Below are 23,693 nucleotides of genomic sequence, written 5' to 3'. Positions count from 1 at the left end.
AGACACTGTCTACATTTATTGGTGACTAGAAACCCCTTATGGATTCTTTTTGCATAAAAATGACTAGAAAGGACACATTGTAATAAGAAGGCAATAAGTAAAGAGAAAGATTTAAGATATAAGTGTGAAGAATATTGGAAGTCTGTATCTTTTTCTTTCCCTTCTATTCTTTTATTTTTTTTCCTTTCCAAAAACTGTGTCTTTGATTCCTTTCTCTTTTTTTCCTCTCTTTATATTTATATTAGATTGATTTTTTAAAAATTTTCTTTAAAAAGGTTTAATAAAAAACTTATGGTGTATATTTTATATACACAGTATATATACAGTATTATATAAATTATATAGGTATAAATATTATAAATAAAATTGTTCCTTTCTATTCTGAATAACTGCAGTTTGCAAGGGCTACTGATTGTAGATCTTATATCTAACAGCTTTTGGGGGTGGAAATTGGGATAATAACATCCTGCTTTCATAATACATGCAATCCCCACAGATCAGAATGAAAGACTTAATGCTTCATTTCTGGGTTTCTTTTGGGAGCAAAAGCCTGCCTTAGGCTTAACTCAGAGAGCCAGAGCAAATATGAAGAATTTTTGTGTGTTTTAGTAAGAGGTTTTGTTTTGTTTTTTCTCAGGCTGATTTTGTCTAGGCTCCTAAACTAAGCAAGTTTGGGCCTTATCAGTACTTTGATGGAAGACTACCAAGTATATCATGGCTGTAAACTGATTTAGAAAAACAAAAATAATTTTGGAAGAGCCAATGGAAAACCACTTCCACTATTATTGCAAAATAAACTATATGCATGTAGTCATCAGGATTCGAGAATAATCCCAAGGATACTTCATTTTTGTCCAAATACTTTATTTTTGTTCTGGTGAAAATGAGAGTACCTTAACTCTTAATTATAGGCAAGCTTTTCTAAAAGATCCTCTGGGACTAGGTGACTATTAGGACCTAAAGGATAAAGACAGAGTTTGGGATATAAATAATAGATAGGCTGACTCCATGGCAGAGAAGGCCTATCTCCTGGGATCCACCAAATTTAGGTCCTTAGCAAATGGTATCCAGAGCATCCCTGCCAGATCTGATCGGATGGGGTGATGTAATTAGAGAGAGATGGTCCCTTAAATAACCTTATTTGTTTGATTGTTTTCTTTATTCCTGCAGTTCATGGATCAGAGATGTGACACAGAGTATTCATACTGTAGTTGCCGACAGCCCTGCATTATGCATCATGGATGGAAATAATTTTTCACTCCCAATCTTTCACCTTTCCTATTTCTTGATGATTCTCCTTTTAAGTATGAGAATAAATATTACTGAATATGTTTTGCACAAAATCAACTTGTCTCAAAATATTTATTTAAAGTATTTTTCTTTTGGTAAAAGACTTATATTCATAAATTAAAATAATACCATTAATTGAGTACAGCAGTCTACATCTGTTGTTTAATTATTTATATTTTTAGATTTGATTCCCATCTTTTCTCCTGGAGTTCAGAGTAATTTAAATAGATATTTCTCTTCATTTTACCTCTATAGCAGCCCTGTGAGATAAGATGGGCTGAGGAAATATGACAAGCAAAAGTCATTCACTGAAGATTGACTTGAATCGTGATCCCTTGAATCTTTGTCCAATACCTTAAATAGAATAGACTAGATTTTTTTATTGGCCAAGTGTGATTGGACACACAAGGAATTTGTCTTGGTGCATATGCTCTCAGTGTACATAAAACAAAAGATACCTTCATCAAGATACAACACTTAAAACAATGATAGTCATAGGGTACAAATAAGCAATCAATATCAATATAAATTGTAAGGTGAAATTATGTGCAATGATGTCATGAAACGAGTGACATGTATTTCATGACATCATTGCACATAATCAAATATAAGCACATAAATGTGTGACTTGTATTGGATGCCTAAATAAGTTAGTATCTCGTTTGTTTATATATTTATATATATAATTGCTACCAACCTGCCTTCCATTGAGGACCTGTATACTGCACGAATCAAGAAGAGGGCCGTGAAAATATTTGCAAATCACTCGCATCCTGGACATAAACTGTTTCAACTCCTACCCTCAAAACGACGCTATAGAGCACTGCACACCAGAACAACTAGACACAAGAACAGTTTTTTCCCGAAGGCCATCACTCTGCTAAACAAATAATTCCATCAACACTGTCAGACTATTTACTGAATCTGCACTACTATTAATCGTTTCATAGTTCCCATCACCAATCTCTTTTCACTTATGACTGTATGACTATAACTTGCTGCTGGCAATCCTTATGATTTATATTGATATATTGACCATCAATTGTGTTGTAAATGTTGTACTTTGATGAACGTATCTTTTCTTTTATGTACACTGAGAGCATATGCACCAAGACAAAATTGAGTTAGAAAATCAAGGAGTATATTTTATTTATTTATTTATTTATTTATTTATTTATTTGATTTTTATACCGCCCTTCCCCCGAAGGACTCAGGGCAGTGTACAGGAAGCAGTAAAAAATAACAATACAATGTACAATTTAAAATAGAAATTATTATAATTAGCCTTGCATTTTAAAAATTTATAAAACTAAACCCCGTTTAAAATAAATAACAAATTTAAAATCAATTAAATTTAAAATTTATAAAAATTTAAAAAAAAAAAATTAAGCCAGCCCCGCACGAATGAAAAGGTGTGTCTTCAGTTCGCGGCGGAAGGTCCGAAGGTCAGGTATTTGGCGTAAACCCGGGGGAAGCTCGTTCCAGAGTGTGGGAGCCCCCACAGAGAAGGACCTCCCCCTGGGGGCCGCCAGCCGACATTGCTTGGCGGACGGCACCCTGAGAAGTCCCTCTCTGTGAGAACGTACTGGTCGGTGGGAGGCATACGGTAACAGCAGGCGGTCCCGTAAGTACCCGGGCCCTAAGCCATGGAGCGCTTTAAAGGTCGTAACCAAAACCTTAAAGTGCACTCGGGAGGCCACAGGTAGCCAGTGCAGCCTGCGCAGGAGCGGTGTTACGTGGGAGCTACGCGAGGCTCCCTCTATCACCCGCGCGGCTGCATTCTGGACTAACTGAAGCCTCCAAGTGCACTTCAAGGGGAGCCCCATGTAGAGAGCATTACAATAATCCAAGCGGGAGGTAACGAGCGCATGAGTGACTGTGCACAAGGCATCCCAATCAAGGAAGGGGAGCAACTGCCGAACCAGGCGAACCTGGTGGAAGGCCCTCCTGGCGACGGCCGTCAAATGATCTTCAAACGACAGCCGCTCATCCAGGAGGACACCTAAGTTGCGCACCCTATCCTTTGGGGCCAATAACTCGCCTCCAACAGTCAGCTGCGGCTGCAGCTGACTGAATCGGGATGCCGGCATCCACAGCCACTCCGTCTTGGAGGGATTGAGCTTGAGCCTGTTTCTCCCCATCCAGACCCATACGGCTTCCAGACACCGGGACAACACTTCAACAACTTCATTGGGGTGGCCCGGGGTGGAAAAGTACAGCTGAGTGTCATCAGCGTACAGCTGGTATCTCACCCCGAAGCCACTGATGATCTCACCCAACGGCTTCATGTAGATGTAGATATGAAATCCCATGCACCGCCTGCCCCACCACATACATTGGACAAACCAACAGAAGAATAAGTGCACGCATTGAAGAACACAAGAACTCAATCAAAAAAGAGGAACCAACTTCTTCCCTGGTCCAACACCTTAAAGCCACAGGACACGATATTGACTTTAAAAAGACCAGAACTATTGCCAAAACTGAACACTTTAACAACAGAATAATCAGAGAAGCCATCGAGATAGAAAAACGCCCACACAGCATGAACAAACGAGATGATACCTCCCGCCTACCAGCCATTTGGAAACCCGCCCTTATTGACAAACGAGTCCCTAACACGAGGAATGACACCAGACCCACACTCACGAGGTCCACACAGGATGTCACCACCACACATCCACCCAGAAAGCAGACCCAAACCCACACTGATCATGAAGCACGACCAAGGACCAGAAGCCAGACCGCAGCTGCAACATTAGCCATTTCAAACCCCTCCAATCCATACATGCAGCAGACTGACACCCACTATGAAGATGTAGCACGACCACAACCACGAAGCCAAACAACAGCAATGCAGCTCACCAGCTCAAATCCCCCTGCAACTCAGACTAATCTGAGCACAACCAAGCCCCCACCCAAACAGGACACACCCCCAGCCAATCAGAGCACAAAAAAAACCCCATCCAATCAGAGCACAGCCAAGCTCCCACCCAATCAATTCAAACCCCCACTAGCAGTTAAAAAGGAAGAAACAGCTGCAGTCACACATTTCTCCCAGAAGCACGAAGCTGAAGCCTGAAGATGACGAATGAGACTTCGTCGAAACGTCACCAAGACACTTCCAATTTTACGCGCGAGAAAACCCGAATAACCAAAGACCTACATATATTATATATATATATATATATATATATATATATATATATATATATATATATATATATATATATATATATATATATATCCAGTCATCATGGCTAGTTAATGTGATTTATGGTTTATTACTATTTGTGGATATTCATCTACATTTATTTGTATTTAATGTAGCTTATTCAATAACTTAACAATTAACCAAACACATATCAGATAACATATAAACCAGATCACAGTGAGAATAGTTTCAAATTCTGATTTCCTTACAATCAAAATGGTGGCCATTTCAGATTCAGATAGGAATAAGCCACAGATGAACTGAACTCTGTTTAATGAGTCATTGAAGACCATTTCCTGTGTCCATCCATGCTGTTTTTAAAAATTTAAGACAATGAAATTCCTTATTCTTAATTGAGGCATAGTATGTGTAAGCATTCCAGATCAACAAGTGCTCAGCTTCATACTAAAAGTCTGTAGAAATTCTTAGTCATCCACGTCATGATTGTCCCAAAGGTGCTTTTTCGGGAGACAACTAGACTTCCTTGTTTTTTGTTTTGGTTTTTCTTTTGAAGATGTTTCGCTTCTCATCCAAGAAACTTCTTCAGCTGTGAAAGGATACTGGGAAATGGAAGGATTTATATTCCTTGCAGACGGCTGGTAATTTGCATCCTTTTAGAGGGTCACTGAAGCACTTGGAGGTCTATCTGTGTCCTCAGGGTCACCTGAGTAGTGCTCCTGGTTCCTTCTGCATTTTTTCTCCCTCTGGAAATCTATCCCTACCCCCATACCATTCAAAGGGTGTTCATCCCAAATTGTAAAGCTAAAAGTCCATAGAGATTCTGAGTCATCGAGGTCATGGTTATCCCAAAGGTCCTTTTTCAGGAGGCAACTGGGCTTTCTTTTTTTTCTTTTGAAGATGTTTCACTTCTCATCAAAGCTGTCTGCAAAGAATATAAATCCTTCCATTCACCACTATCCTGTCAGAGCTGAAAAAGCTTCTTGGATAAAAAATGAAATGTCTTCAAAAGAAAAAAAAAAAACCAAGGAAGTTCACCTTTGGGTCAGTTTTATACTATTCAGCTGTTAGGTTGTTATTGTAAAGCACTCCTTTTCTGTACTAAATCTTTACAGTATAATTCCTATTGTATCATAACTCTCATGATCAAAATATAATATACATGATAAAGAGAACTGCCCCAATTTGTTTACCCTATAATTTATTATTTGTCCAGCAGTTGAGATGCAGCTGTCAGTATATTATGATAAGGTTCAAAGTTACGTTACGCCATGTTGAAACAGGGTTATTTATAAAATATAAGGAAGAGATAGATGGAGCCATCTTGGATTTTAATTATTTCTCCTCCTCCTCCTCCTCCTCCTCCTCCTCCTCCTCCTCCTCCTCATCTTTCTTTTCTATCTATCTCTCCCCCCCCCCTTTTTTTTTTTTACTTCTGTAGCTTTTATCTGGAAGTAAAAGTTGCACAGTTATCCATAGGAAGATCCTAATAGCTATGGAAGAAATGTGTCACTTCCTTAATCAAAGAACCATGTTGCTATACTGGTTTATCTAAGACAGAAGAATTAAAACTGACTCAAATCAAAAAATGATAATTGTTAAGGTCATAATAATTTCCAAATGCCAATTTAACTTGACGTTACTCCAACATGGAGTTTAATCATAGTACAATGTTATCTTCTGGGTAGCTATTTAACTGAAGGTCAGATTTGGATCACAGACCTTTAAGTAAGACAGCTGTCTTTATACCCTTGGATGTTGTGTATTGAAATGTTGTGCATTGAAAGGATCATTGAAATGATCCTTTGATTTGAAAACTAATCTAGATAAAAAGGAAAGAAATAGCTCAAATGCTGAAACAGATCTTTCTACACAACTATTCTTAAAAGTAATATATCTAGTAATTTGAAATAACAGGAAAAGGTAGGATGAGACTTTCTGCATCAACCTAGGTTTCTCTGCTGAATCTGGCAATGAAAACAAGGTAGCATTTTGGGAAAAGACTGAATAAAAATATTTTAATACTAATATGAGGGGAACACCATGAGCTACCTCAGAGCTGTCAAATTGTTTTTTAATATTTTTTTTAATAATTGTCTTTTTACATATATATATACAGGGTAAAACATTAATTTAAAAAACTTATTACATAGGCCGAATATTTAAAATAGAGATATAAATAATAAAACCCATTTAAAACCAAATTTAAAATTTAAACATTTAAAATTTAAAATTCTAGTCCAGTCCTGCAGATAAATAGATGTGTCTTAAGCTCGCGGAAGGTTCAAGGTCAGGAAGTTGGCGAAGACCTGGGGAAGCTCGTTCCAGAGGTGGGGCCCCACAGAAAAGGCCCTTCCCCGGGGTGCCGCCAGCCGCCTCTGCCTGGCCGACGGCACCCTGAGGAGTCCCTCTCTGTGAGAGCGCACGGGTCGGTGAGAGGCATTCGGTGGCAGCAGACGGTCCCGTAAGTAGCCCGGCCCTATGCCATGGAGCGCTTTGAAGTTCATTACCAAAACCTTGAAGCGCACCCGGAAGGCCACAGGCAGCCAGTGCAGTCTGCGCAGGAGAGGTGTTACGTGGGAGCCACGAGGGGCTCCCTCTATCACCCGCGCAGCCGCATTCTGAACTACCTGTATCTTAGAGTGCTGTGAGAAGAGTATTATATACACATAGCCAAACACAGAAGTAGAAGGGGAAAGGGAGAATGGTGAAAAAAGAGATAGAAAATACATTTAGTTTTCATGTAGGTCATAAATCTGCCAGTAGTGTGAAACAGAATTTCCTGCATAGAATAAAAGTTAATAAATGTAGTTTGTCAGAATGCTTTCAACTTCATTTAATCCCTGGGAAATAGTGTTGGATCTATGTATCTAAAGTAGCATATGCAGTTTTTTAGATCTTAAGGGGGAAAAGTTCTTCAGAGGAGATACTAATGTGCTTGCTTGCTGAACCTGCTGGTGTTCATTTAAAGAAATTTCATTCTCCCTGATCCTGTTGGCATCTTCTTAACTCAGATACGTATTTCCCTGGGAATGCCATCCAAGAAGAGGTAAGGCTTCTTTAAGAACAATTTTGATTGGAACCCAAGCAAACTATACTGCTTTCTTTACTCAATATGAAATGTCTCCCTGAGAATAACTTCCCTAACATCTAAGTTTATAAAAGATATATAATTTGCCTAATGACTGAGGGAGCTATAATATGAGCAATTGCCCTTCTTTGTGAGCTGCTCAGATTTGAACAGCTACATTAGTTTTTATGGCATGCCTGAAAGCTAAGTTGATCTGGTCAAACCAGTGACTGCCCATTCTGAAACCTGAAAGTGTTTGGTGCTGTTGTGACCCACGCCCAAGTAGTTAATAGGAAACTCAGTCCGTGAAAAAACAAACAAACTTTATTCAAACAGCTGAGAATTACTTCACTCCCAGCATAGTTCAACTAAATTAAAACAAATTCCTCCCAACACAAATTCCTCAGTCCTTTCACAAACCTTGGTCCAATTAGGCAAACTGCCAAAGGCATTTCTTGGCAAATGTTCAGAAGTCACAAGAATAAATGCAAGATGTAGATGAACTAGAAGACACAGCTACCAACATTGTTTTCTGGCAAAGCCCAAATGCCGTTACTGGTCTGTTTTAAGCCTTATGGGAGGGGTCAATTATCTCTTGGCCCTACTCCTGAGTTGTCTTTTTTGCTTGAGCTACTCTTGCCTTCTGGCAACTCTTCTCATGCGTGCATTAGGAACAGGCTCCTCCTGTTCCTCTGCCTCATTACTATTAGTCTCTGGAGGCTCTGGAGTCCGCACCTCACTCCCTGATGGCCCTGGCTCCATCTCAGCCTCATTGCTGACCAACTCCATTGCCAGCAGGTGGACCATAATAGGTGCAGGAGAATGCTATTAGGTTGAGCTGTTAGTTCAGGCTGTGGTCTGGCATACCTTAAAAGTTGTTTACCTTAAAATTTTAGAGAGGTATTGCCAGATGAAACATGTGATAAACTCATCTGTCAAACATACTAGCAACTATGGCAGCATTAACCCACCAAAGACAACAGCTGAAAAAAACTGGATGGTTGTTTTGCTAAAAATCTGCATCCATTTGTATTTGATCTGCTCATTATTTTGGAACAGTGAGGAAAAAAATCCGACTTACTGATTTGGCTCGTTAGAGCCAAGGCAAGTTTTATGATCCCTTGTGGAATTCTGCAAGGTAGAAAAGTACTGATAAATTAATCTAAAATTAGAGCTTTAGGGTTTTTTTCATAAATGACAAGTAAATAGGTAAAACATTGAATAAGAAAAATGTGTTGTAATTTGTGGGCCACTGATGCTATTGTTAGAAATTAAGACACTCTTCCGTTGTCTAGAAAATATAGGAACCTCTAGTTCTTTATTCCTATCATTTCTCTGCAATTGAATTAATTTATTATAATAAATATCTATAGAAACTGATAGTAGGTATTTTTGTTTTAAAGGATTTACTAAGTTATTCTAGTATCTCAGGTGTGTCAGAAACTGAGAATGCTGCTGGTCCATAAAATGTTAACAAATGTTGTAGTGCAACTATTGTCATTGGGTTTATTAATTTAAAATTATTAAATTTATATGTTGCCCATCTCCCTATCCAGGGTTACAACTGATAATTTACATAAAAATAATCTGTCCATCTCTTCAAGACCACTTTTTCATTTGGAAGCCATCAAAATGCTTTAAGATAGGAGCTGATTTTATTTACAAAATAAAAAATGAACAAATATACAGATTAAATAGCAGATGGAAATTATCAGGAAAAAATTAAACAAATTTGTAAAATCATGAGAAAAAACAGAATAAAAGTATTATTTTTTTTCTGATATGAAAACATTAAAAAATGGTGCCGGGTCATCTTAAGACAGAATTATGGCATCTTTCTTAGATAACTATTCTAATAGCATTTTCAAATTTAAAAATTGTATTGAATTTTGAATGTTCCTACTGATGGGATGGGACACTATTGAGATTCTTTGACCAGTAAGTGACACCCAAAATTTAGCACAAGTCCCAGACAAATACAGATTTTGTATGCATATTACATAACCCTACAAAATCAGTGTTGATAAAAAATTAACTCCAGGTATACAACTATTTTAAAATTCAGAAAATTGGGATGTTCATTGGTAATCTATGAATTTGTTTTACTAGTGGTACATTTGAAGAGGCATTTAAAATAAACTGATACTAGCAGAACTTTTTTAAAAATACTGTATGGTATTTTACAAGTGGTGGGTTGCTACTGGTTCACCCCAGATCAGGCAAATCGGTGGCAGCAGCGGGAGGCTCCGCCCACCCGCCTGAATCTTGTGACCATGCGCGACAGCCCGTGTGCCCAAGAGCAAACCAGTAGCGACAGGTTTTGAAACCTACTCCTGTATTTTACCATTACTGTATGATAAAGTCAAAACCATGACATTAGCTATTTTAATACTATATTACTTCTGTGTTATATGTACAACATATTTTTGATCCTGGTTCCCAATAACTTTGAAAGGACTCTGTGCACCTGAAGATTTCTTGAAGTTCACCTCTTGATTTCTTGGTTAACCAGCAAGACAATAAATCAGATTTTGGACATGGAAGGAACACAGAAAGCAATCTTTCAAACTTTTTCTGTGGGAGTATTACAAGCACTGAATAAATAATACACTGTGTTCAAAAGAGTTGTTCTGCATGGTGCAGGCTTTTCTCAGCTAGGTCCATCAGGCTATATTAATATCAGTCAACACTAAGTTCTTATTAAACATATGAAAAAATAAAATTGTCCATACTCTGCAGTTTGTAAAATAAATTTAGTGTTAAATAATTTATAGTTTCTGCAGTTTGAAGATATGCTTGGGGGAATAATCCATTACCTAATCTATTAGTCTAACCAGCACATTTACATTTCAACGTTGTGCAACACCTAGCTGCTTTGAAAGAAGCAATGGCAAGTCATTCACAGATCTCTCAGAGGGGGGCAGGAGAGGATAAATGACAAAGCATGTCATGCCATGCAAATTCCATTCTCATGTGCAATAAAGCAATGCAAATACAAATAGGTGAAACTTATATTGCAGTATGACACATTTCATCATTTCGACATATATAAAACCACTCTGATAATTCTTCTGAGAAATCTACTTGGATGGTCCCTGAAGTCATTAGGAGAGTTGGCTTTTACCTGGAGTCTTTTTGATATATGTACCTGCTTTTAAACTCTGCAGATATGTAACTATTATGAGGTGAATGCTCTATGGAAACCTCCTATAATTTCTAAAAATGTAAACAGTAGTTACATAGTAGTAGACATTTACTCCCTAATTATTGCACTGATTAGTTGCAGTATCATATAATTAATGAACCAGATCAATTTCTTGAAGTCAGGAAAATAAATGATGCAATATGATATTGTTTTCACTATCATCACATACAATGATCATCACACACAATTTGGACGAATCCAAAGCTTTGATTTGTCTTTGGTTCCAAGACATAACCAAAGTTTCATGGCCTTTAGTCCTCTTCTAGCAAAGCCACCATTGTTTCCTCCTTTGCACCTCGAGTGATGAGGTGCTGTCAAGTTTTCATGCTTTGCAGAAAATCCAAGTTCTATTTATCTCCCAGCTAATCAACACCTACATAAAAACATTGGATGAAGTCACTTAGAGACCTAAAGTAGAGTGCCATGGGTAAGCAATAGTGGAATCAATATTTGGTGATACCACAGATTTGATGAACCCCAATAATTGAAGGTGAGCGTGGATAAGATAGTTATTGGCTCATCCTACTCTAAATAGGATTCAAACTGTGTCAACAGTAAAGATAACTGAGGGGCAAAAGTTATCAACATTGAGTGATACAGCATGTAGTTTTCATGGTAACATCCCAAAGTGATTTACCTACTTTTTGAAATAACTTAAATGAATTTCCCACCTCAGAGTGCATGGTACCAAGAGAGGCCATGTACGATAACATCACAGAATAGCAATGCCTTTCTGCTAGAAGACAAATATAAAAACAATCACAATCTGCTGCCTTTTTATTTTATCTTATTTTAGCTAGATATGTCTAACCTATTGAAGAGAAGATTAGGGTGACATGAGAAATGCCTTCCAGTACTTGAGGTGTTGCCACAGAGAAGAGAGAATTGACTTATTCTCCAAAGCCCTAGACAGCAGGATAGAAATAAAGGAAGCTTGTTAAAGAAGCTTGTTAAATATTTCTCCTTAGAACTAAGGAGAAAATTCCTGACCATGAAAACAATTAATAGTCAAATAGCTTGCTTCCAGGAGTTGTAGGTGCTCCCTTGCTGGAGGTTTTCAAGAATAAACTGGACAACCATTTGATCAGATTGGTATAATGAGCAGGAGATTGGTCTAGAAAACTGAGATCCTTTTTTGTGACCCAGGCCCAAGTAGGCAGTAATAAACTTAGTCCGTGGAAAAACAAACTTTATTCGAACAGCTGGGAATTATTTCATTCCCAGCATAGTTCAACTTAAAGTAAAACAAATGTCTCCCAACACAAATTCCTCAGTTATCTCACAAACCTTAATCCAATTAGGCAAACTGCCAAAGGCCCTTTCTGTCAAATGTCCAGAAGCTACAAAAACAAAGACGTAGACGAAGCAGAAGACAAAGCAGAAGACGCAGCTACAACGTTGTTTTCCGGCAAAGCTCAAATGCCAGTGCTGGTCTGTTTTAAGCCTTATGGGAGGGGCCAATCATCTCTTGGCCCTACTCCCGAGTTGTCCTCTCTGCTTGAGCTGCTCTTGCCTTCTGGCAGCTCTTCTCAAGCATGCATTAGGAACAGGCTCCTCCTGTTCCTCTGCCTCACTACTATCAGTCTCTGAGTAGGATCAGTCTTCCCGATGGCCCTGGCCTCACCTCAGCCTCATTGCTATCCAACTCCGTTGCCAGCTCCATAGGCTGCTGACAGACCACAACATCTTTCCAGTCTTGAAATTCTGAGTTCTATGTCCTATTATAAATCAAAACTACCTCCTGAGTTTTGAGGCTAAGAAAATTTATCCCTGAGACCTGAGAGGGTGCTTGCAGGTAGACTGAGTATCCAGGAGACCAGATGGACGAGTATAAGAACATTCATCTGTTCACAAACAGCAGCAAGACTTGAAGCCCTCTAGAGCAGTTTTTCTTAGATTTGGTAATTTTAAGATGTGTGGGTTTCAACTTTAAGAATTCCCCAGACAGCTCTAAGCAGCTTTAGTTTATTTTTGCTGGGATTTCTTTAACTGCTGCTTTACCAAGTAAAGCCATGAAGTGCTAACGTGAAGAGCCTACTATAGTGCTTGAAGCAGTCACAGTATTTCTGTTTTGATCTTTCGTTTACAGTGCCTTATTTATTTTTATTATAAAGTGCTTTTATACCACTTATCCTAAGTACTTTATCAAAATTACACGTAGCCCAATGCCCATATATATATTTTAGGAACATGCTACGCAAAAAATTTACAGTGCTTTCTAGCCACTACTGTTATGATATCATGTCTTCTGCATTTGTGATTTAATGCCATAGAGATGGTTTAAATTGCCTTTGCAGTAATCCATGTTTACTGTTGACTTCTTGTGCATTCTAGGTGCTCTACTCTTGAATACAGGTTTCATCTGTAAATAGAAAATGGGAGCTGCACCTAACTATTGATTTCACACTCACTCAACAACCTTCCCACATTTACACTGTCTCTTATAAAGTGTAGGAGTCTGATTAGGAAAGTTTACTTCTCAGTAGTACTTACATATTAAGGATCAATGGATTGGGACATATGTCTAAGAATAAGGCTCATTTAATTCTGTGGGACTTATGATGATGTGGATGAAATTATGCCATTGGTTATGCAAGTAAGCAATATGTGAGATTTTAGCTTGTTATCACAGTATGAAGGTTGTCTGAATATGTTATTATTGTAAAATTTTGTTATACTACAGGTAGTCCTCAATTTAAAACAGTTCATTCAGTGACCATTCAAAGTTACAATGGCACTGAAAAAGTGACATGACCATTTTTCACAGTTATAACGTTTGCAGATTTCCCATTTTTTATGAGCAAAATTCAAATGCTTGGCAACTGATTCATACTTATGACCATTGCTATGTCCTGGGACCATGTGATCACCTTTTGCGACTTTCTGACAAGCAAATTCAATGGGGAAGCTTAACAACCAGGTTAAACTTATCAATTGTGGTGATTCACTTAACAACTGTGGCAAGAAATGTCATAAAATGGGGGCAAAGCTCACTTAACAAATTCTCACTTAACAACATAAATTTCAGGTTCGTAATTGTGGTCGTAAGTTGAGGACTACCTGTATTAAATGTGTAAGCATGTTAAAGCTTAATGTCTATGCATCCATTTTCCATCAGTCTTTCAGCAGCAATCCTTTATCTTTGCACATTGTTAACATTGAGCTCAAGGCCAAGTTGCTGTTTTTATACTTTGAGGCTCTCTCAGATCTTAACTAATCTTCCAACATATTCTTAAGAACTAAGGTGGAGCAGCTTATGGAATTCCTTCCCTCTTATCAGCAATGGCTAGAGGAAGCATCTATGTTTTGTTCAGTGCACCAAAGTAATATGTTGAAACTGTGTGTGTTTTCGCTTTCCTCTTGTGTTATATCCGCAGGTGTTTATGAGCAGACTATATATGCTCTGCAGCATGTAACCAGGAGGCGAATGGTGGTGATGGTAGAATGGAACAGTCCAACTAACTGCCTCTCTCCCAGAGATATTATATTGAGAGTTTTCTCTATGGCTCATTTTTAATTTGATCATTCTTTGGTTGGTTCTTCATATATTTCAAAGTTGAACCATTTCTCCTTGTTTTCTGAGATTATCCTGCTGGCTGATAGAGAGATGGAATCCCAGAGTTCCTAAGGCACTTTATATAGTTTCTTTCCAATGTTTCTTTTGATTAGGTCAGTGTTTCTCAACCTCAGCAACTTTAAGATGCATGGACTTCAGTTCCCATAGTTCCTCAGGCAATGCTGTGCTCGAGGGAGAATTCTGGAAGTTACCAAAGTCCTTACATGTTAAAGTTAATGGGTTGACGATGACTGGATTTCAAAAAAATGAAAAAGTGCTTTCATCCTGGAATATCCTTGATTTTTTTAAAGTGACAATCATGGAATTCATATGATTCAACTATATGAATACTAGCAGCAACATTCATAATGACTATTCACTATGACTATGCAGGGGGGGGACCTTTTTAAGACCTTTTTAAGATCCTGCTCCCCCCCCCCGGACTTTGGGAGAGACATGGCTTAGCGGCTGAGCAGCCTGGCCTAGTGGATGCCCCTGGCCTAACAGTGTAGCAGCTTCCCCCTTCCTCCTTTAACCACCCCTCGGGACTGTAGAATGAGGGGTTGGTGAAACTGACTGAATCATGGCGGTGTTATTCATCTACCGCCCAAGAACTATTTCTCAACTGTTCTTACCCGGAATTGCCGGAATTATCAATTATCATCTTGATTGGTCCAGGATAGGCTTGTTTGCCGGACTCTTATTATGCGGACATTCACAGCGGCTGACCTTCTTGCCCTGCGAGATTCCCCTCTCTCGCGGGTTTGGCCCCCTACACTATCGAGGACCCATCTTGAGGATGGGTTTTGGAACCCCGAGAGGTGGCATGCCAAAAATAGGAGACTTAGGGGATTTTTAATTAATTGTTTTAACCGTTTTTTTAAGGGGAGTTTTAATGGGAATTTTAATGGGGGGGGTGGATGGGTGGGGGGGAAAACCCGTCAGGGAGGGGGCTAGGTCCACCATGTGTTCACGGCGGTAACTTAATAGGTCCTGGGGTTGTGGCGAGGGGTGTCGTTCCAGTTTGTCAGGGTCGAGCTATTACTACGGTAAGTGGGAGAGGCAGATATGATGGAAGGGGGGGGCCACATCAGGTTTCGGGGGCTCGCCCTCACTGTTTACAAGCGATTGTGTGCTCCGGCCCCCCAGGAATTTCCCGTGACCCGAGTGGCCAGAGTAATCGGGACCTGGGCCTTCGGCTGATGTTATGTAATGCCAGGTCCGCGGTTAATAAAGCCCCCCTGATTTCAGATCTTATTCAGGAAGGGACCGCGGACGTTATGGGCATTACGGAGACCTGGTTGGGCACCGAAGGGGGGGTCCCCCTAGTGGAGATGTGCCCACCAGGTTTCCGAGCATTCCATCAGCCGAGGGCCCAGGGTAGGGGTGGAGGGGTGGCGGTTATTATTAAGGAGAGTCTCGAGCCGAGGGAAACCACTGTGCCTCAGATAGCTGGGTGTGAATCCCTCTACGTGAAGTGGGGTCATAGGACTCAGGTGGGCTTGTTGATCACGTACCTGGCTCCTTGCTGCGTGACTACAGCCCTGCCTGAGCTGTTGGAGTTGCTGGCCGGGTTGGCAGTTGAAACCCCCAGACTGTTGGTCATGGGGGATTTCAATTTGCCATCAGCCGGCGTAGCATCTTCGGCAGCTCAGGAGTTCATGGCTTCCATGATGGCCTTGGACCTGATTCAGTTAATTGACGGCCCTACCCACATCGGGGGAGGCACCCTAGACCTGATTTTTATCTCTGGGCAGTGGTCTAATGATCTGGTTTTAAATGATTTAGTTGTTGAACCTTTGTCATGGTCAGATCATTTTCTCCTTCGTCTAGACTTTTTGACCGCTACCCACCACCGCAGGGAGACGGAACCAATGCGCTGGTTCAGTCCCAGGCACCTGATGGACCCGGAAAGGTTCCTGATGGAGCTTGGGCCGTTTCCCGAGCACCTGGCCCACGACTCGACTGAAGAGCTAGTTGCGGCCTGGGAACGGGCCGCGGCTGGAGCTTTGGACCGTGTCGTGCCTTTGCGGCCTCTGACCCGGCGTCGGTCTCAACCAGCTCCTTGGTTCTCCGAGGAGCTGAGGGAGATGAAGCGCCGGAGAAGACGCCTAGAGAGTGCCTGGAGATCCAGCCGCTCTGAGGCTGACCGGAAACTAGTTAGGTCTATAGTAGGACCTACCTAGTGGCAATAAGGGTTGCGAAGCATTCCTACGTTTCCTCCCTCATTGCGTCGGCAGATAACCGCCCGGCCGCCCTGTTTCGGGTGACCCGCTCGCTCCTTCAACAGGAGGGGCGGGAGGACCCCCTACAAGGGCATGCCGAGGAGTTTAACGGTTATCTATACGACAAAATCGTTCAGCTTCGGGACGGATTGGATCAAAATTGGGTAGATCCAGGCGAGGGTTCTGAGGCCCGTCTTGTTGAGGTGGTTTGGGATGACTTTGATCCTGTGACTCCCGAGGACATGGACAGGTTGCTGGGTAGGCTGAACGCCACCACATGTTTACTGGATCCGTGCCCCTCCTGGTTAGTACTGGCTACTCAGGAGGTGACACGAGGCTGGCTCCAGGGGATTACAAATGCTTCTCTGCGGGAGGGGTCTTTCCGCAGCCTTGAAAGAGGCGGTGGTGAGACCCTCCTCAAGAAGCCTTCCTGGACCCAGCTGTTTTAGGGAACTACCGCCAGTCTCCAATCTTCGCTTCACGGCGAAGGTTGTAGAGAGTGTGGTGGCATGTCAGCTACCCCAGTACCTGGATGAAGCTGTCTATCTAGACCTGCTCCAGTCCGGCTTCCGGCCCGGATACAGCACTGAGACAGCTTTGGTCGCACTGGTGGATGATCTCTGGAGGGCCAGGATAGGGGTTACCCTCTGCCCTGGTCCTATTAGACCTCTCAGCGGCTTTTGATACCATCGACCATGGTATCCTGCTGCGCCGGTTGGAGGGTTGGGAGTGGGAGGCACCGTTTATCGGTGGTTCTCCTCCTATCTCTCTGACCGGTCGCAGACAGTGTTGACAGGGGGGCAGAGATCGATCTCAAGGTGCCTCATGTGTGGGGTGCCGCAGGGGTCGATTCTCTCACCCCTCCTGTTCAACATCTATATGAAGCCGCTGGGTGAGATCATCAGTGGCTTTGGGGTGAGATACCAACTGTACGCTGATGATACTCAGCTGTACTTTTCCACCCCGGGCCACCCCAGTGAAGCTGTCGAAGTGCTGTCCCGGTGTCTGGAAGCCGTACGGGTCTGGATGGGGAGGAACAGGCCCAAACTTAATCCCTCCAAGACGGAGTGGCTGTGGATGCCGGCACCTCGGTACAGTCAGCTGCAGATGCGGCTGTCTGTCGGGGGTGAATCATTGGCCCCGATGGAGAAGGTACGCAACTTGGGCGTGCTCCTGGATGGTCGGTTGTCCTTTGAAGACCATTTGGCACCGTCTCCAGGAGAGCTTTTATCAGGTTCGCCTGATCCGCCAGTTGCGTCCCTTCCTGGACCGGGATGCCTTATGCACAGTCACTCATGCTCTCGTTACCTCTCGCCTGGACTACTGCAATGCTCTCTACATGGGGCTCCCTTGAAGGGCACCCGGAGACTTCAGCTAGTTCAGAACGCGGCTGCGCAGGTTATTGAGGAGCGCCTGAGCTCCCACATAACACCTATCCTGCGCAGACTGCACTGGCTACCTGTTGTTTTCCGGGTGCGCTTCAAGGTATTGGTTACCACCTTTAAAGCGCTCCATGGCTTAGGACCGGGCTATCTACGGGACCGTCTACTGCCGGCCTCTATCTCCCATCGTCCGGTACGTTCCCACAGAGAGGGACTCCTCAGGGTGCCGTCAGCCAAACAGTGTCGACTGGCGGCCCCCAGGGGGAGGGCCTTCTCTGTGGGGCTCACCCTGTGGAACGAACTTCCCCTCGGACTTCGACAATTACCTGACCTTAGGACCTTTCGCCGCGAACTTAAAACTTATTTATTTCGTATGGCTGGACTAGCCTGATTTTTATCTTTATTTGATGGGTTTTTAAAGTTTTGTGATTTTATGGGGGAGTATGTTATTTTAACATTTGGGCATTTAAATTAGTTTTTTAAGGGATGTTTTTAATTATTGTGTGTATTTGTATTTTATCTGCCTGTTCACCGCCCTGAGTCCTTCGGGAGAAGGGCGGTATACAAATTAAAATATTATTATTATTATTATTATTATTATTATTATTATTATTATTATTATTATTATTATTATTATTATTATTATTTTATATTATAGATTTTATTGTATTTTATATTCTTATGGTACAATGCTGTCTAACAATTCAATTCAAATCTTATTGTCAGTGCACAACATATGTACAATGAGATTGGTTGAGCTCCCTCAGTGCACACACACCAATACAACTCACAGTGAAGACAGAAAATCCCTAACCCAATAAATCATTTTAACAAAACACCAAGTCCTATTGCACCAGTGTGAATATGTTACACATTGCACTGGCCCTGCAGTCCATCATACTACATAGTTGTGATGTTATTTCTCATTCAGGAGTCTGACAGCCCACTGATAAAAACTATTCTTCAGCCTGTTTGTGCAGCTGGCTATGCTTCCACATCTCCTTCCCGATGGTAGGAAGGTAAAGAAGTGGTGGCCAGGGTGAAAGTCATCACTTTAACAGATTTATGTAATATAACAGGACCAATTACCGAGGAATTATATAGGCATAATATCTAAAAAAGTGAGCTATTGGGTTATACATCTTTCACTCAGGACATTGGAAGATTCTATGAAAGTTAGCATCTGAACTTTTTGGATAAAAAATATGGAAAATGTTTTGGAAAAAACTTGACTCTGCTGACATGTCATAACCTCCACCCCCAAATAAAATAGAAACAACTCTCTATTTAATTTCCATTTAGGCCACCCTCAACAGCAGCACACAGTGGCAGCACTGAGGCTGAGCCTGAAGTATGGGCTCAGGCAGTGGTGGGATTCAGCCAGCTCGCACCACTTCGGGAGAACCAGTTGTTAACTTTCTGAGCAGTTTGGTGAATTGGTTGTGGGAAGAAATCATTAGGGCAGAGAACCGGTTGTTAAATTATTTGAATCCCACCACTGTGCTCAGGCCACAATTTCAGCCCCAGAGCCACATCTGTCATTCAAAAAGACCACCATGTGCCACTCTTCAAGGTATACAAATCTTGGGGAATTGTACTATTGCCCCCCCATGGCAGTGCTCCCCAGGAACTACATGCCACTTACTTTCAAGTAATATTTTCTTTCCATTGACAGGACTCTGTGGCCTACCTAAGGCTGCTTCAAGATACACAAGACCTTTGTTTTTGAAATGGCTTCAGAGAATACTCCTTTGCAGCCTCTGTAGCTGCCAAATCCCTACAATAACGTGCCCTCTTCTTACATGCTTTTTAGAGGCTCTTTGCAAATGCATGACCCTCTAGCACAACTTTCAGAGTGTCCAGAGACCACATGAGAGATCATCCTGCTCTTGCACAGCTTCCAGAACCTCCAAAAATATGCAAAAGCACATCCCATTCTCCCGTGACATCCACATCTTTCCAGGTTCATTTTGGTTAATGAGATGGGTTCTTAAATTTAATAAGTAAAATTCAAGGGTTATCCACATGGAATAAAGCCCTTTATGGCACAGGACCTGGTTCTTTGAGGTCTTCTGTCTTCCATAAGTGCTACCAATCCTATATGATCCAGAAAAACCACCATGCTCTGGAACCCATCAATTAAACAATGCCAGCTGGCGTGACACAGGAATATTTGCCCCTCTTGGATAGTATTTCCCCTAGAGATTTATGCAACCCCACCCTGTTGTTATTAAAATGAACCCTTAAGAACTAGTTCTTTCCTAAGCCTTTGACTGGGGACGGGTCTTGGATATTGTGTCTGCTGTTTTCTCAGGACTTTACTTTTTTATTTATTTATTTTGTATTGTGTGGAATGTTCTTTTTAAATTTTGAATGTTGTACTCTGCCTAGATTTATAATAGAGCTGGGCAGCCTTCAAATTTAATTCAATTTAATATAAGTAAAAATATATATTATATGTTAGGTTTCTGAGTGCAATTCAAGGTGCAGGTCACTACCAACAAACTCCTATATGGTTTAAGATCTAAACCATTTTTAGGAGCCATTTTTCTTCAGCAGTTTCTGCCTATTGTGCCCAATCAATTTGGAAAAGTCCCACCTACCCTGCCAGGAAGCATGGCAGGCATTCTCTGTAGGAGTTCTTCTGCTTTGGAACAAAACTTTCAGTATTAATTTAAATGTAATCAGAGTACTACTATACCAGAGAAAGAAAGGGAGAGCGGGGAGGGAGAGAGAGCGAGACAGACACTTAACAGTTCCCCCCTCCCAGTTCCCACATACACACACACACACACTGTTGCCCTTCAGAAAATCATTTTTCCTCCAGTGTTATGATCAGAATGGCTGGGGTTCCCATCCTGAGGGGGATAGAGGAATGTGAGTCATTGGCTGCCTCTTGAGATCTGGTTGGATTTTATCATGTTCTGTTTTTGATTTATTGTACGCTACCCAGGGTTGCAATGTTTGAGTTGGCCAGCCATATAAATTCTATAAATACATAAATAAATGTTAGATTGCCTTGTATTGCATTATATGTAAGTTGTGTTAGCCGCTTAGAATCTTTTTGATTCCATACTCATAAATAAATAGATAAGGCAAGACATTTAACCTGCAGCTGGGCCCACAACATGAAACATACTATTTTTGCAGCATTTCCCCTCAAGCAGCAACTAATGTACCAGTACTCAGTAGCTGAACTTTCCCAATGTCCAACATGTTGTGGGGAGACAGGAGTCAATGTGAATTCCACAAAGAGAGAAGTCTGTGTATACAAATGCCGAAGGACAGTTTTCAAAAGAGAATCTTATTTTTGTAATGGGTCTAAACCAAAGCACTCTCACAGCAAATCCCAAATTTCTGAGGGAATTGGCAGACATGATCTCAGAACCACTGAACTATATATTTCAAAGATCCTGGAACACCAGGGAACTTCTAGAGGACTGGAAAACAGCTGATGTAATTCTCATCTTCAAAAAAGAGCGGCAGACGTGCAAATGGACCCGTGTGTGTGCACCTGCCATTCAAAATCATCTCCTCTACTCCCCTCACTGGTCTGCCAGCCCAAAAAGTTTGGGGGCCACTGGAATAGGTGGTACCTGGCTCAATAGTATAACTGCAAGAGTGATCTTGGTGTTCTCGTAGATAATCACTTAAATATGAATTAACAGTGCTCTGCAGCTGCCAGAAAAAGCCAATTTATTTCTAGTTTGCATTAACAAAGGGATAAAATTTAGATTGCATGAAGTGTTAATACCACTTTATAAAGCCTTGGTAAGACCACACTTGGAATATTGCATTAAGTTTTGGTCACCAGAATATAAAAAAGATGTTAAGACTCTAGAAAGAATTTAGAGAAAAACAATAAAGATGATTAGGGGACTGGCAGCTAAAACATACAAAAAATGATTGCAGGAATTGGGTATGTCTAATTTAATGAAAGGAAAAACTGGGAGTGATAGCAGTGTTCCAATATCTAAGCGCTGCCACAAAGAAGAGGAGGTCAACCTATTCTCCAAAGCACCTGAAAGCAAGACAAAAAGCAATGGATGGAAACTCATCAAGAAAAGAATCAACCTAGAACTAAGGAGAAAATTCTTGACATTTAGAACAATTAATCAGTGGAATGGCTTACTTCCAGAAATTGTGAGTGCTCTAACACCAAAGTTTTTAAGAAATTGGACAACATTTTGTTTGAAATGGTATTGAGTTTCCTGCTTGAGAAGGGGGTTGGATTAAAAGATCTCCAAGGTTGCTTCCAACACTGTTATTCTATTTAGAAAAATTAAAGTAGTACAGAAATCCTAAAGGTGCTTTTTTTCAGGAGGCAACTGGATTTTGTTTTTTGAGGACATTTTGCTTCTCATCCAAAAAGCTTCTACGGCTCTGAAAGGATAGTAGGGAGTGGAAGGATTTCTGAAGTATTGCTATTTATCCAAAGTAATATGTGTGAAAACACTCTGGGATGCTTTATGCTCATGCTTTACAAGTCTGGATATTAGTTATAATTTGCAAACTATCAAATTGGAAGACAGTAATCTTTTTGTATGAGCTTGCAAAAATAAATTTGTTTTATATGATAGAAATTTTGAGCAATCAAAGCTGTGCATAAAATCAGCCTCTCTTTCAGCAAAGGGTGAGAATTGCAGACATCATTTGCCAGCTGAAACTTGCAAATTGGGGACAAAAGTCTTCGATATCACATTACAAACGCTGACGTGTTATTTTGATTTGCGCATAGGCTTAATAAACTGTAATATACTAAATTTAATTCATTTATTTGTAAGAATAAAAACTTGAGACAACTGACGGTTCGTTTTTCAAAAATATTTTTAAAGCTAAGCTATTTACTATAGTAATAGTAAAGCTATTACTATACACTATCAGGAAGCCGGCAGAAGGGGGCGGGGGATAAAACTCTGCAATTCGAAGATGCGAAGACATAATCAGCCGGAGCAGGTAGCAAGGCGTTGTAACGACCACCTATCCTCCCGACTAAGGGCGGCCAATGCCTGGTTCGACCTGCGGGCACTTGCTAAATCTGTTCCGCACCGTCCAGCAGGGGCCGCCCTGGAACAGAGCGCGGACGGCGGGGCCGCCAGCTGCGAAGGGCGTTAAGTTGGCAGTGGGCGGTGGACGGAGACCTAGCGAGGGAGGCGTTTCATTGCCGCAGTCCTGGACGAAAGAAAAAACGCTCTTCTTGAAGTGATCAGAGGAAGTGCTCACAATTCGGGTGGTAGCATTTTTGCCCGCCTCTCTCAAAACCAAACGACTCGGAAGCCAGCAAGGCCGCCTTGCCGTTCCAGGACTTCAGCTCCAGCCGGTGGATTGGCACGACCATGTCTCCTGAAGGTGGCAGGGCACCCTCCCTGCTTTGCCTGATTGTCATAGCGGCCGGTAAGGAAGCGGGAAGTGCAGTTTTGTTAAAGAAAGTTTACCAGCGAAGCTGCTCGCGCGCAGAGCCTTGTATTTAACCAATAGCAAGTGGCCTGTATTCGCACTATTCGCTTATGCTTAACTTATTCGGGTTTTGCTACAGCCAGTTTTCTGCATTTTCAGAACCCGGCGACGAGCCATAAACTAACCGGTTGGATTAGTTAGTGTATAACAGCTATGCTTAATTTATGGTTCAGACCGTCATGTAAACGCAGCTAGCGTGTCAGTGTTACGTTACAACCTATTAGTAAGATCAGAGGCACCAATTCTGGCCAGGTCGGGATATAAATAGAGTTGATCAAAAGCTGGACGTGAGTCAGCAGTTCGATGCAGGAGAAAAAAAGAAAAGCTAATACTTGG

The 23,693-nt window shown here is 41.3% G+C and overlaps 1 protein-coding gene across 2 annotated transcripts in view; it reads left to right on the top strand.

The window, feature by feature from the left end:
* The first annotated feature begins 23,014 nt into the window (after nt 1–23,014).
* Nucleotides 23,015–23,693, top strand: part of PARM1 (prostate androgen-regulated mucin-like protein 1) — a 59,962-nt gene continuing 59,283 nt past the window's right edge. The window contains exon 1 of one of the 2 annotated variants that reach the window (XM_058183279.1): nt 23,015–23,294. In XM_058183279.1, coding sequence (XP_058039262.1) covers nt 23,237–23,294 — 58 coding nt within the window. In that variant the 5' untranslated portion in view covers nt 23,015–23,236. The remainder of the gene's footprint in view (nt 23,295–23,693) is intronic. The other variant, XM_058183280.1, reaches the window with a different exon arrangement.

The sequence above is a fragment of the Ahaetulla prasina genome, chromosome 4 (genome assembly GCF_028640845.1).
Source record: "Ahaetulla prasina isolate Xishuangbanna chromosome 4, ASM2864084v1, whole genome shotgun sequence".
NCBI lineage: Eukaryota > Metazoa > Chordata > Lepidosauria > Squamata > Colubridae > Ahaetulla > Ahaetulla prasina.
Note: the sequence above shows the minus strand (reverse complement) of the source record. Positions and strands in the feature narration are given on the sequence as shown.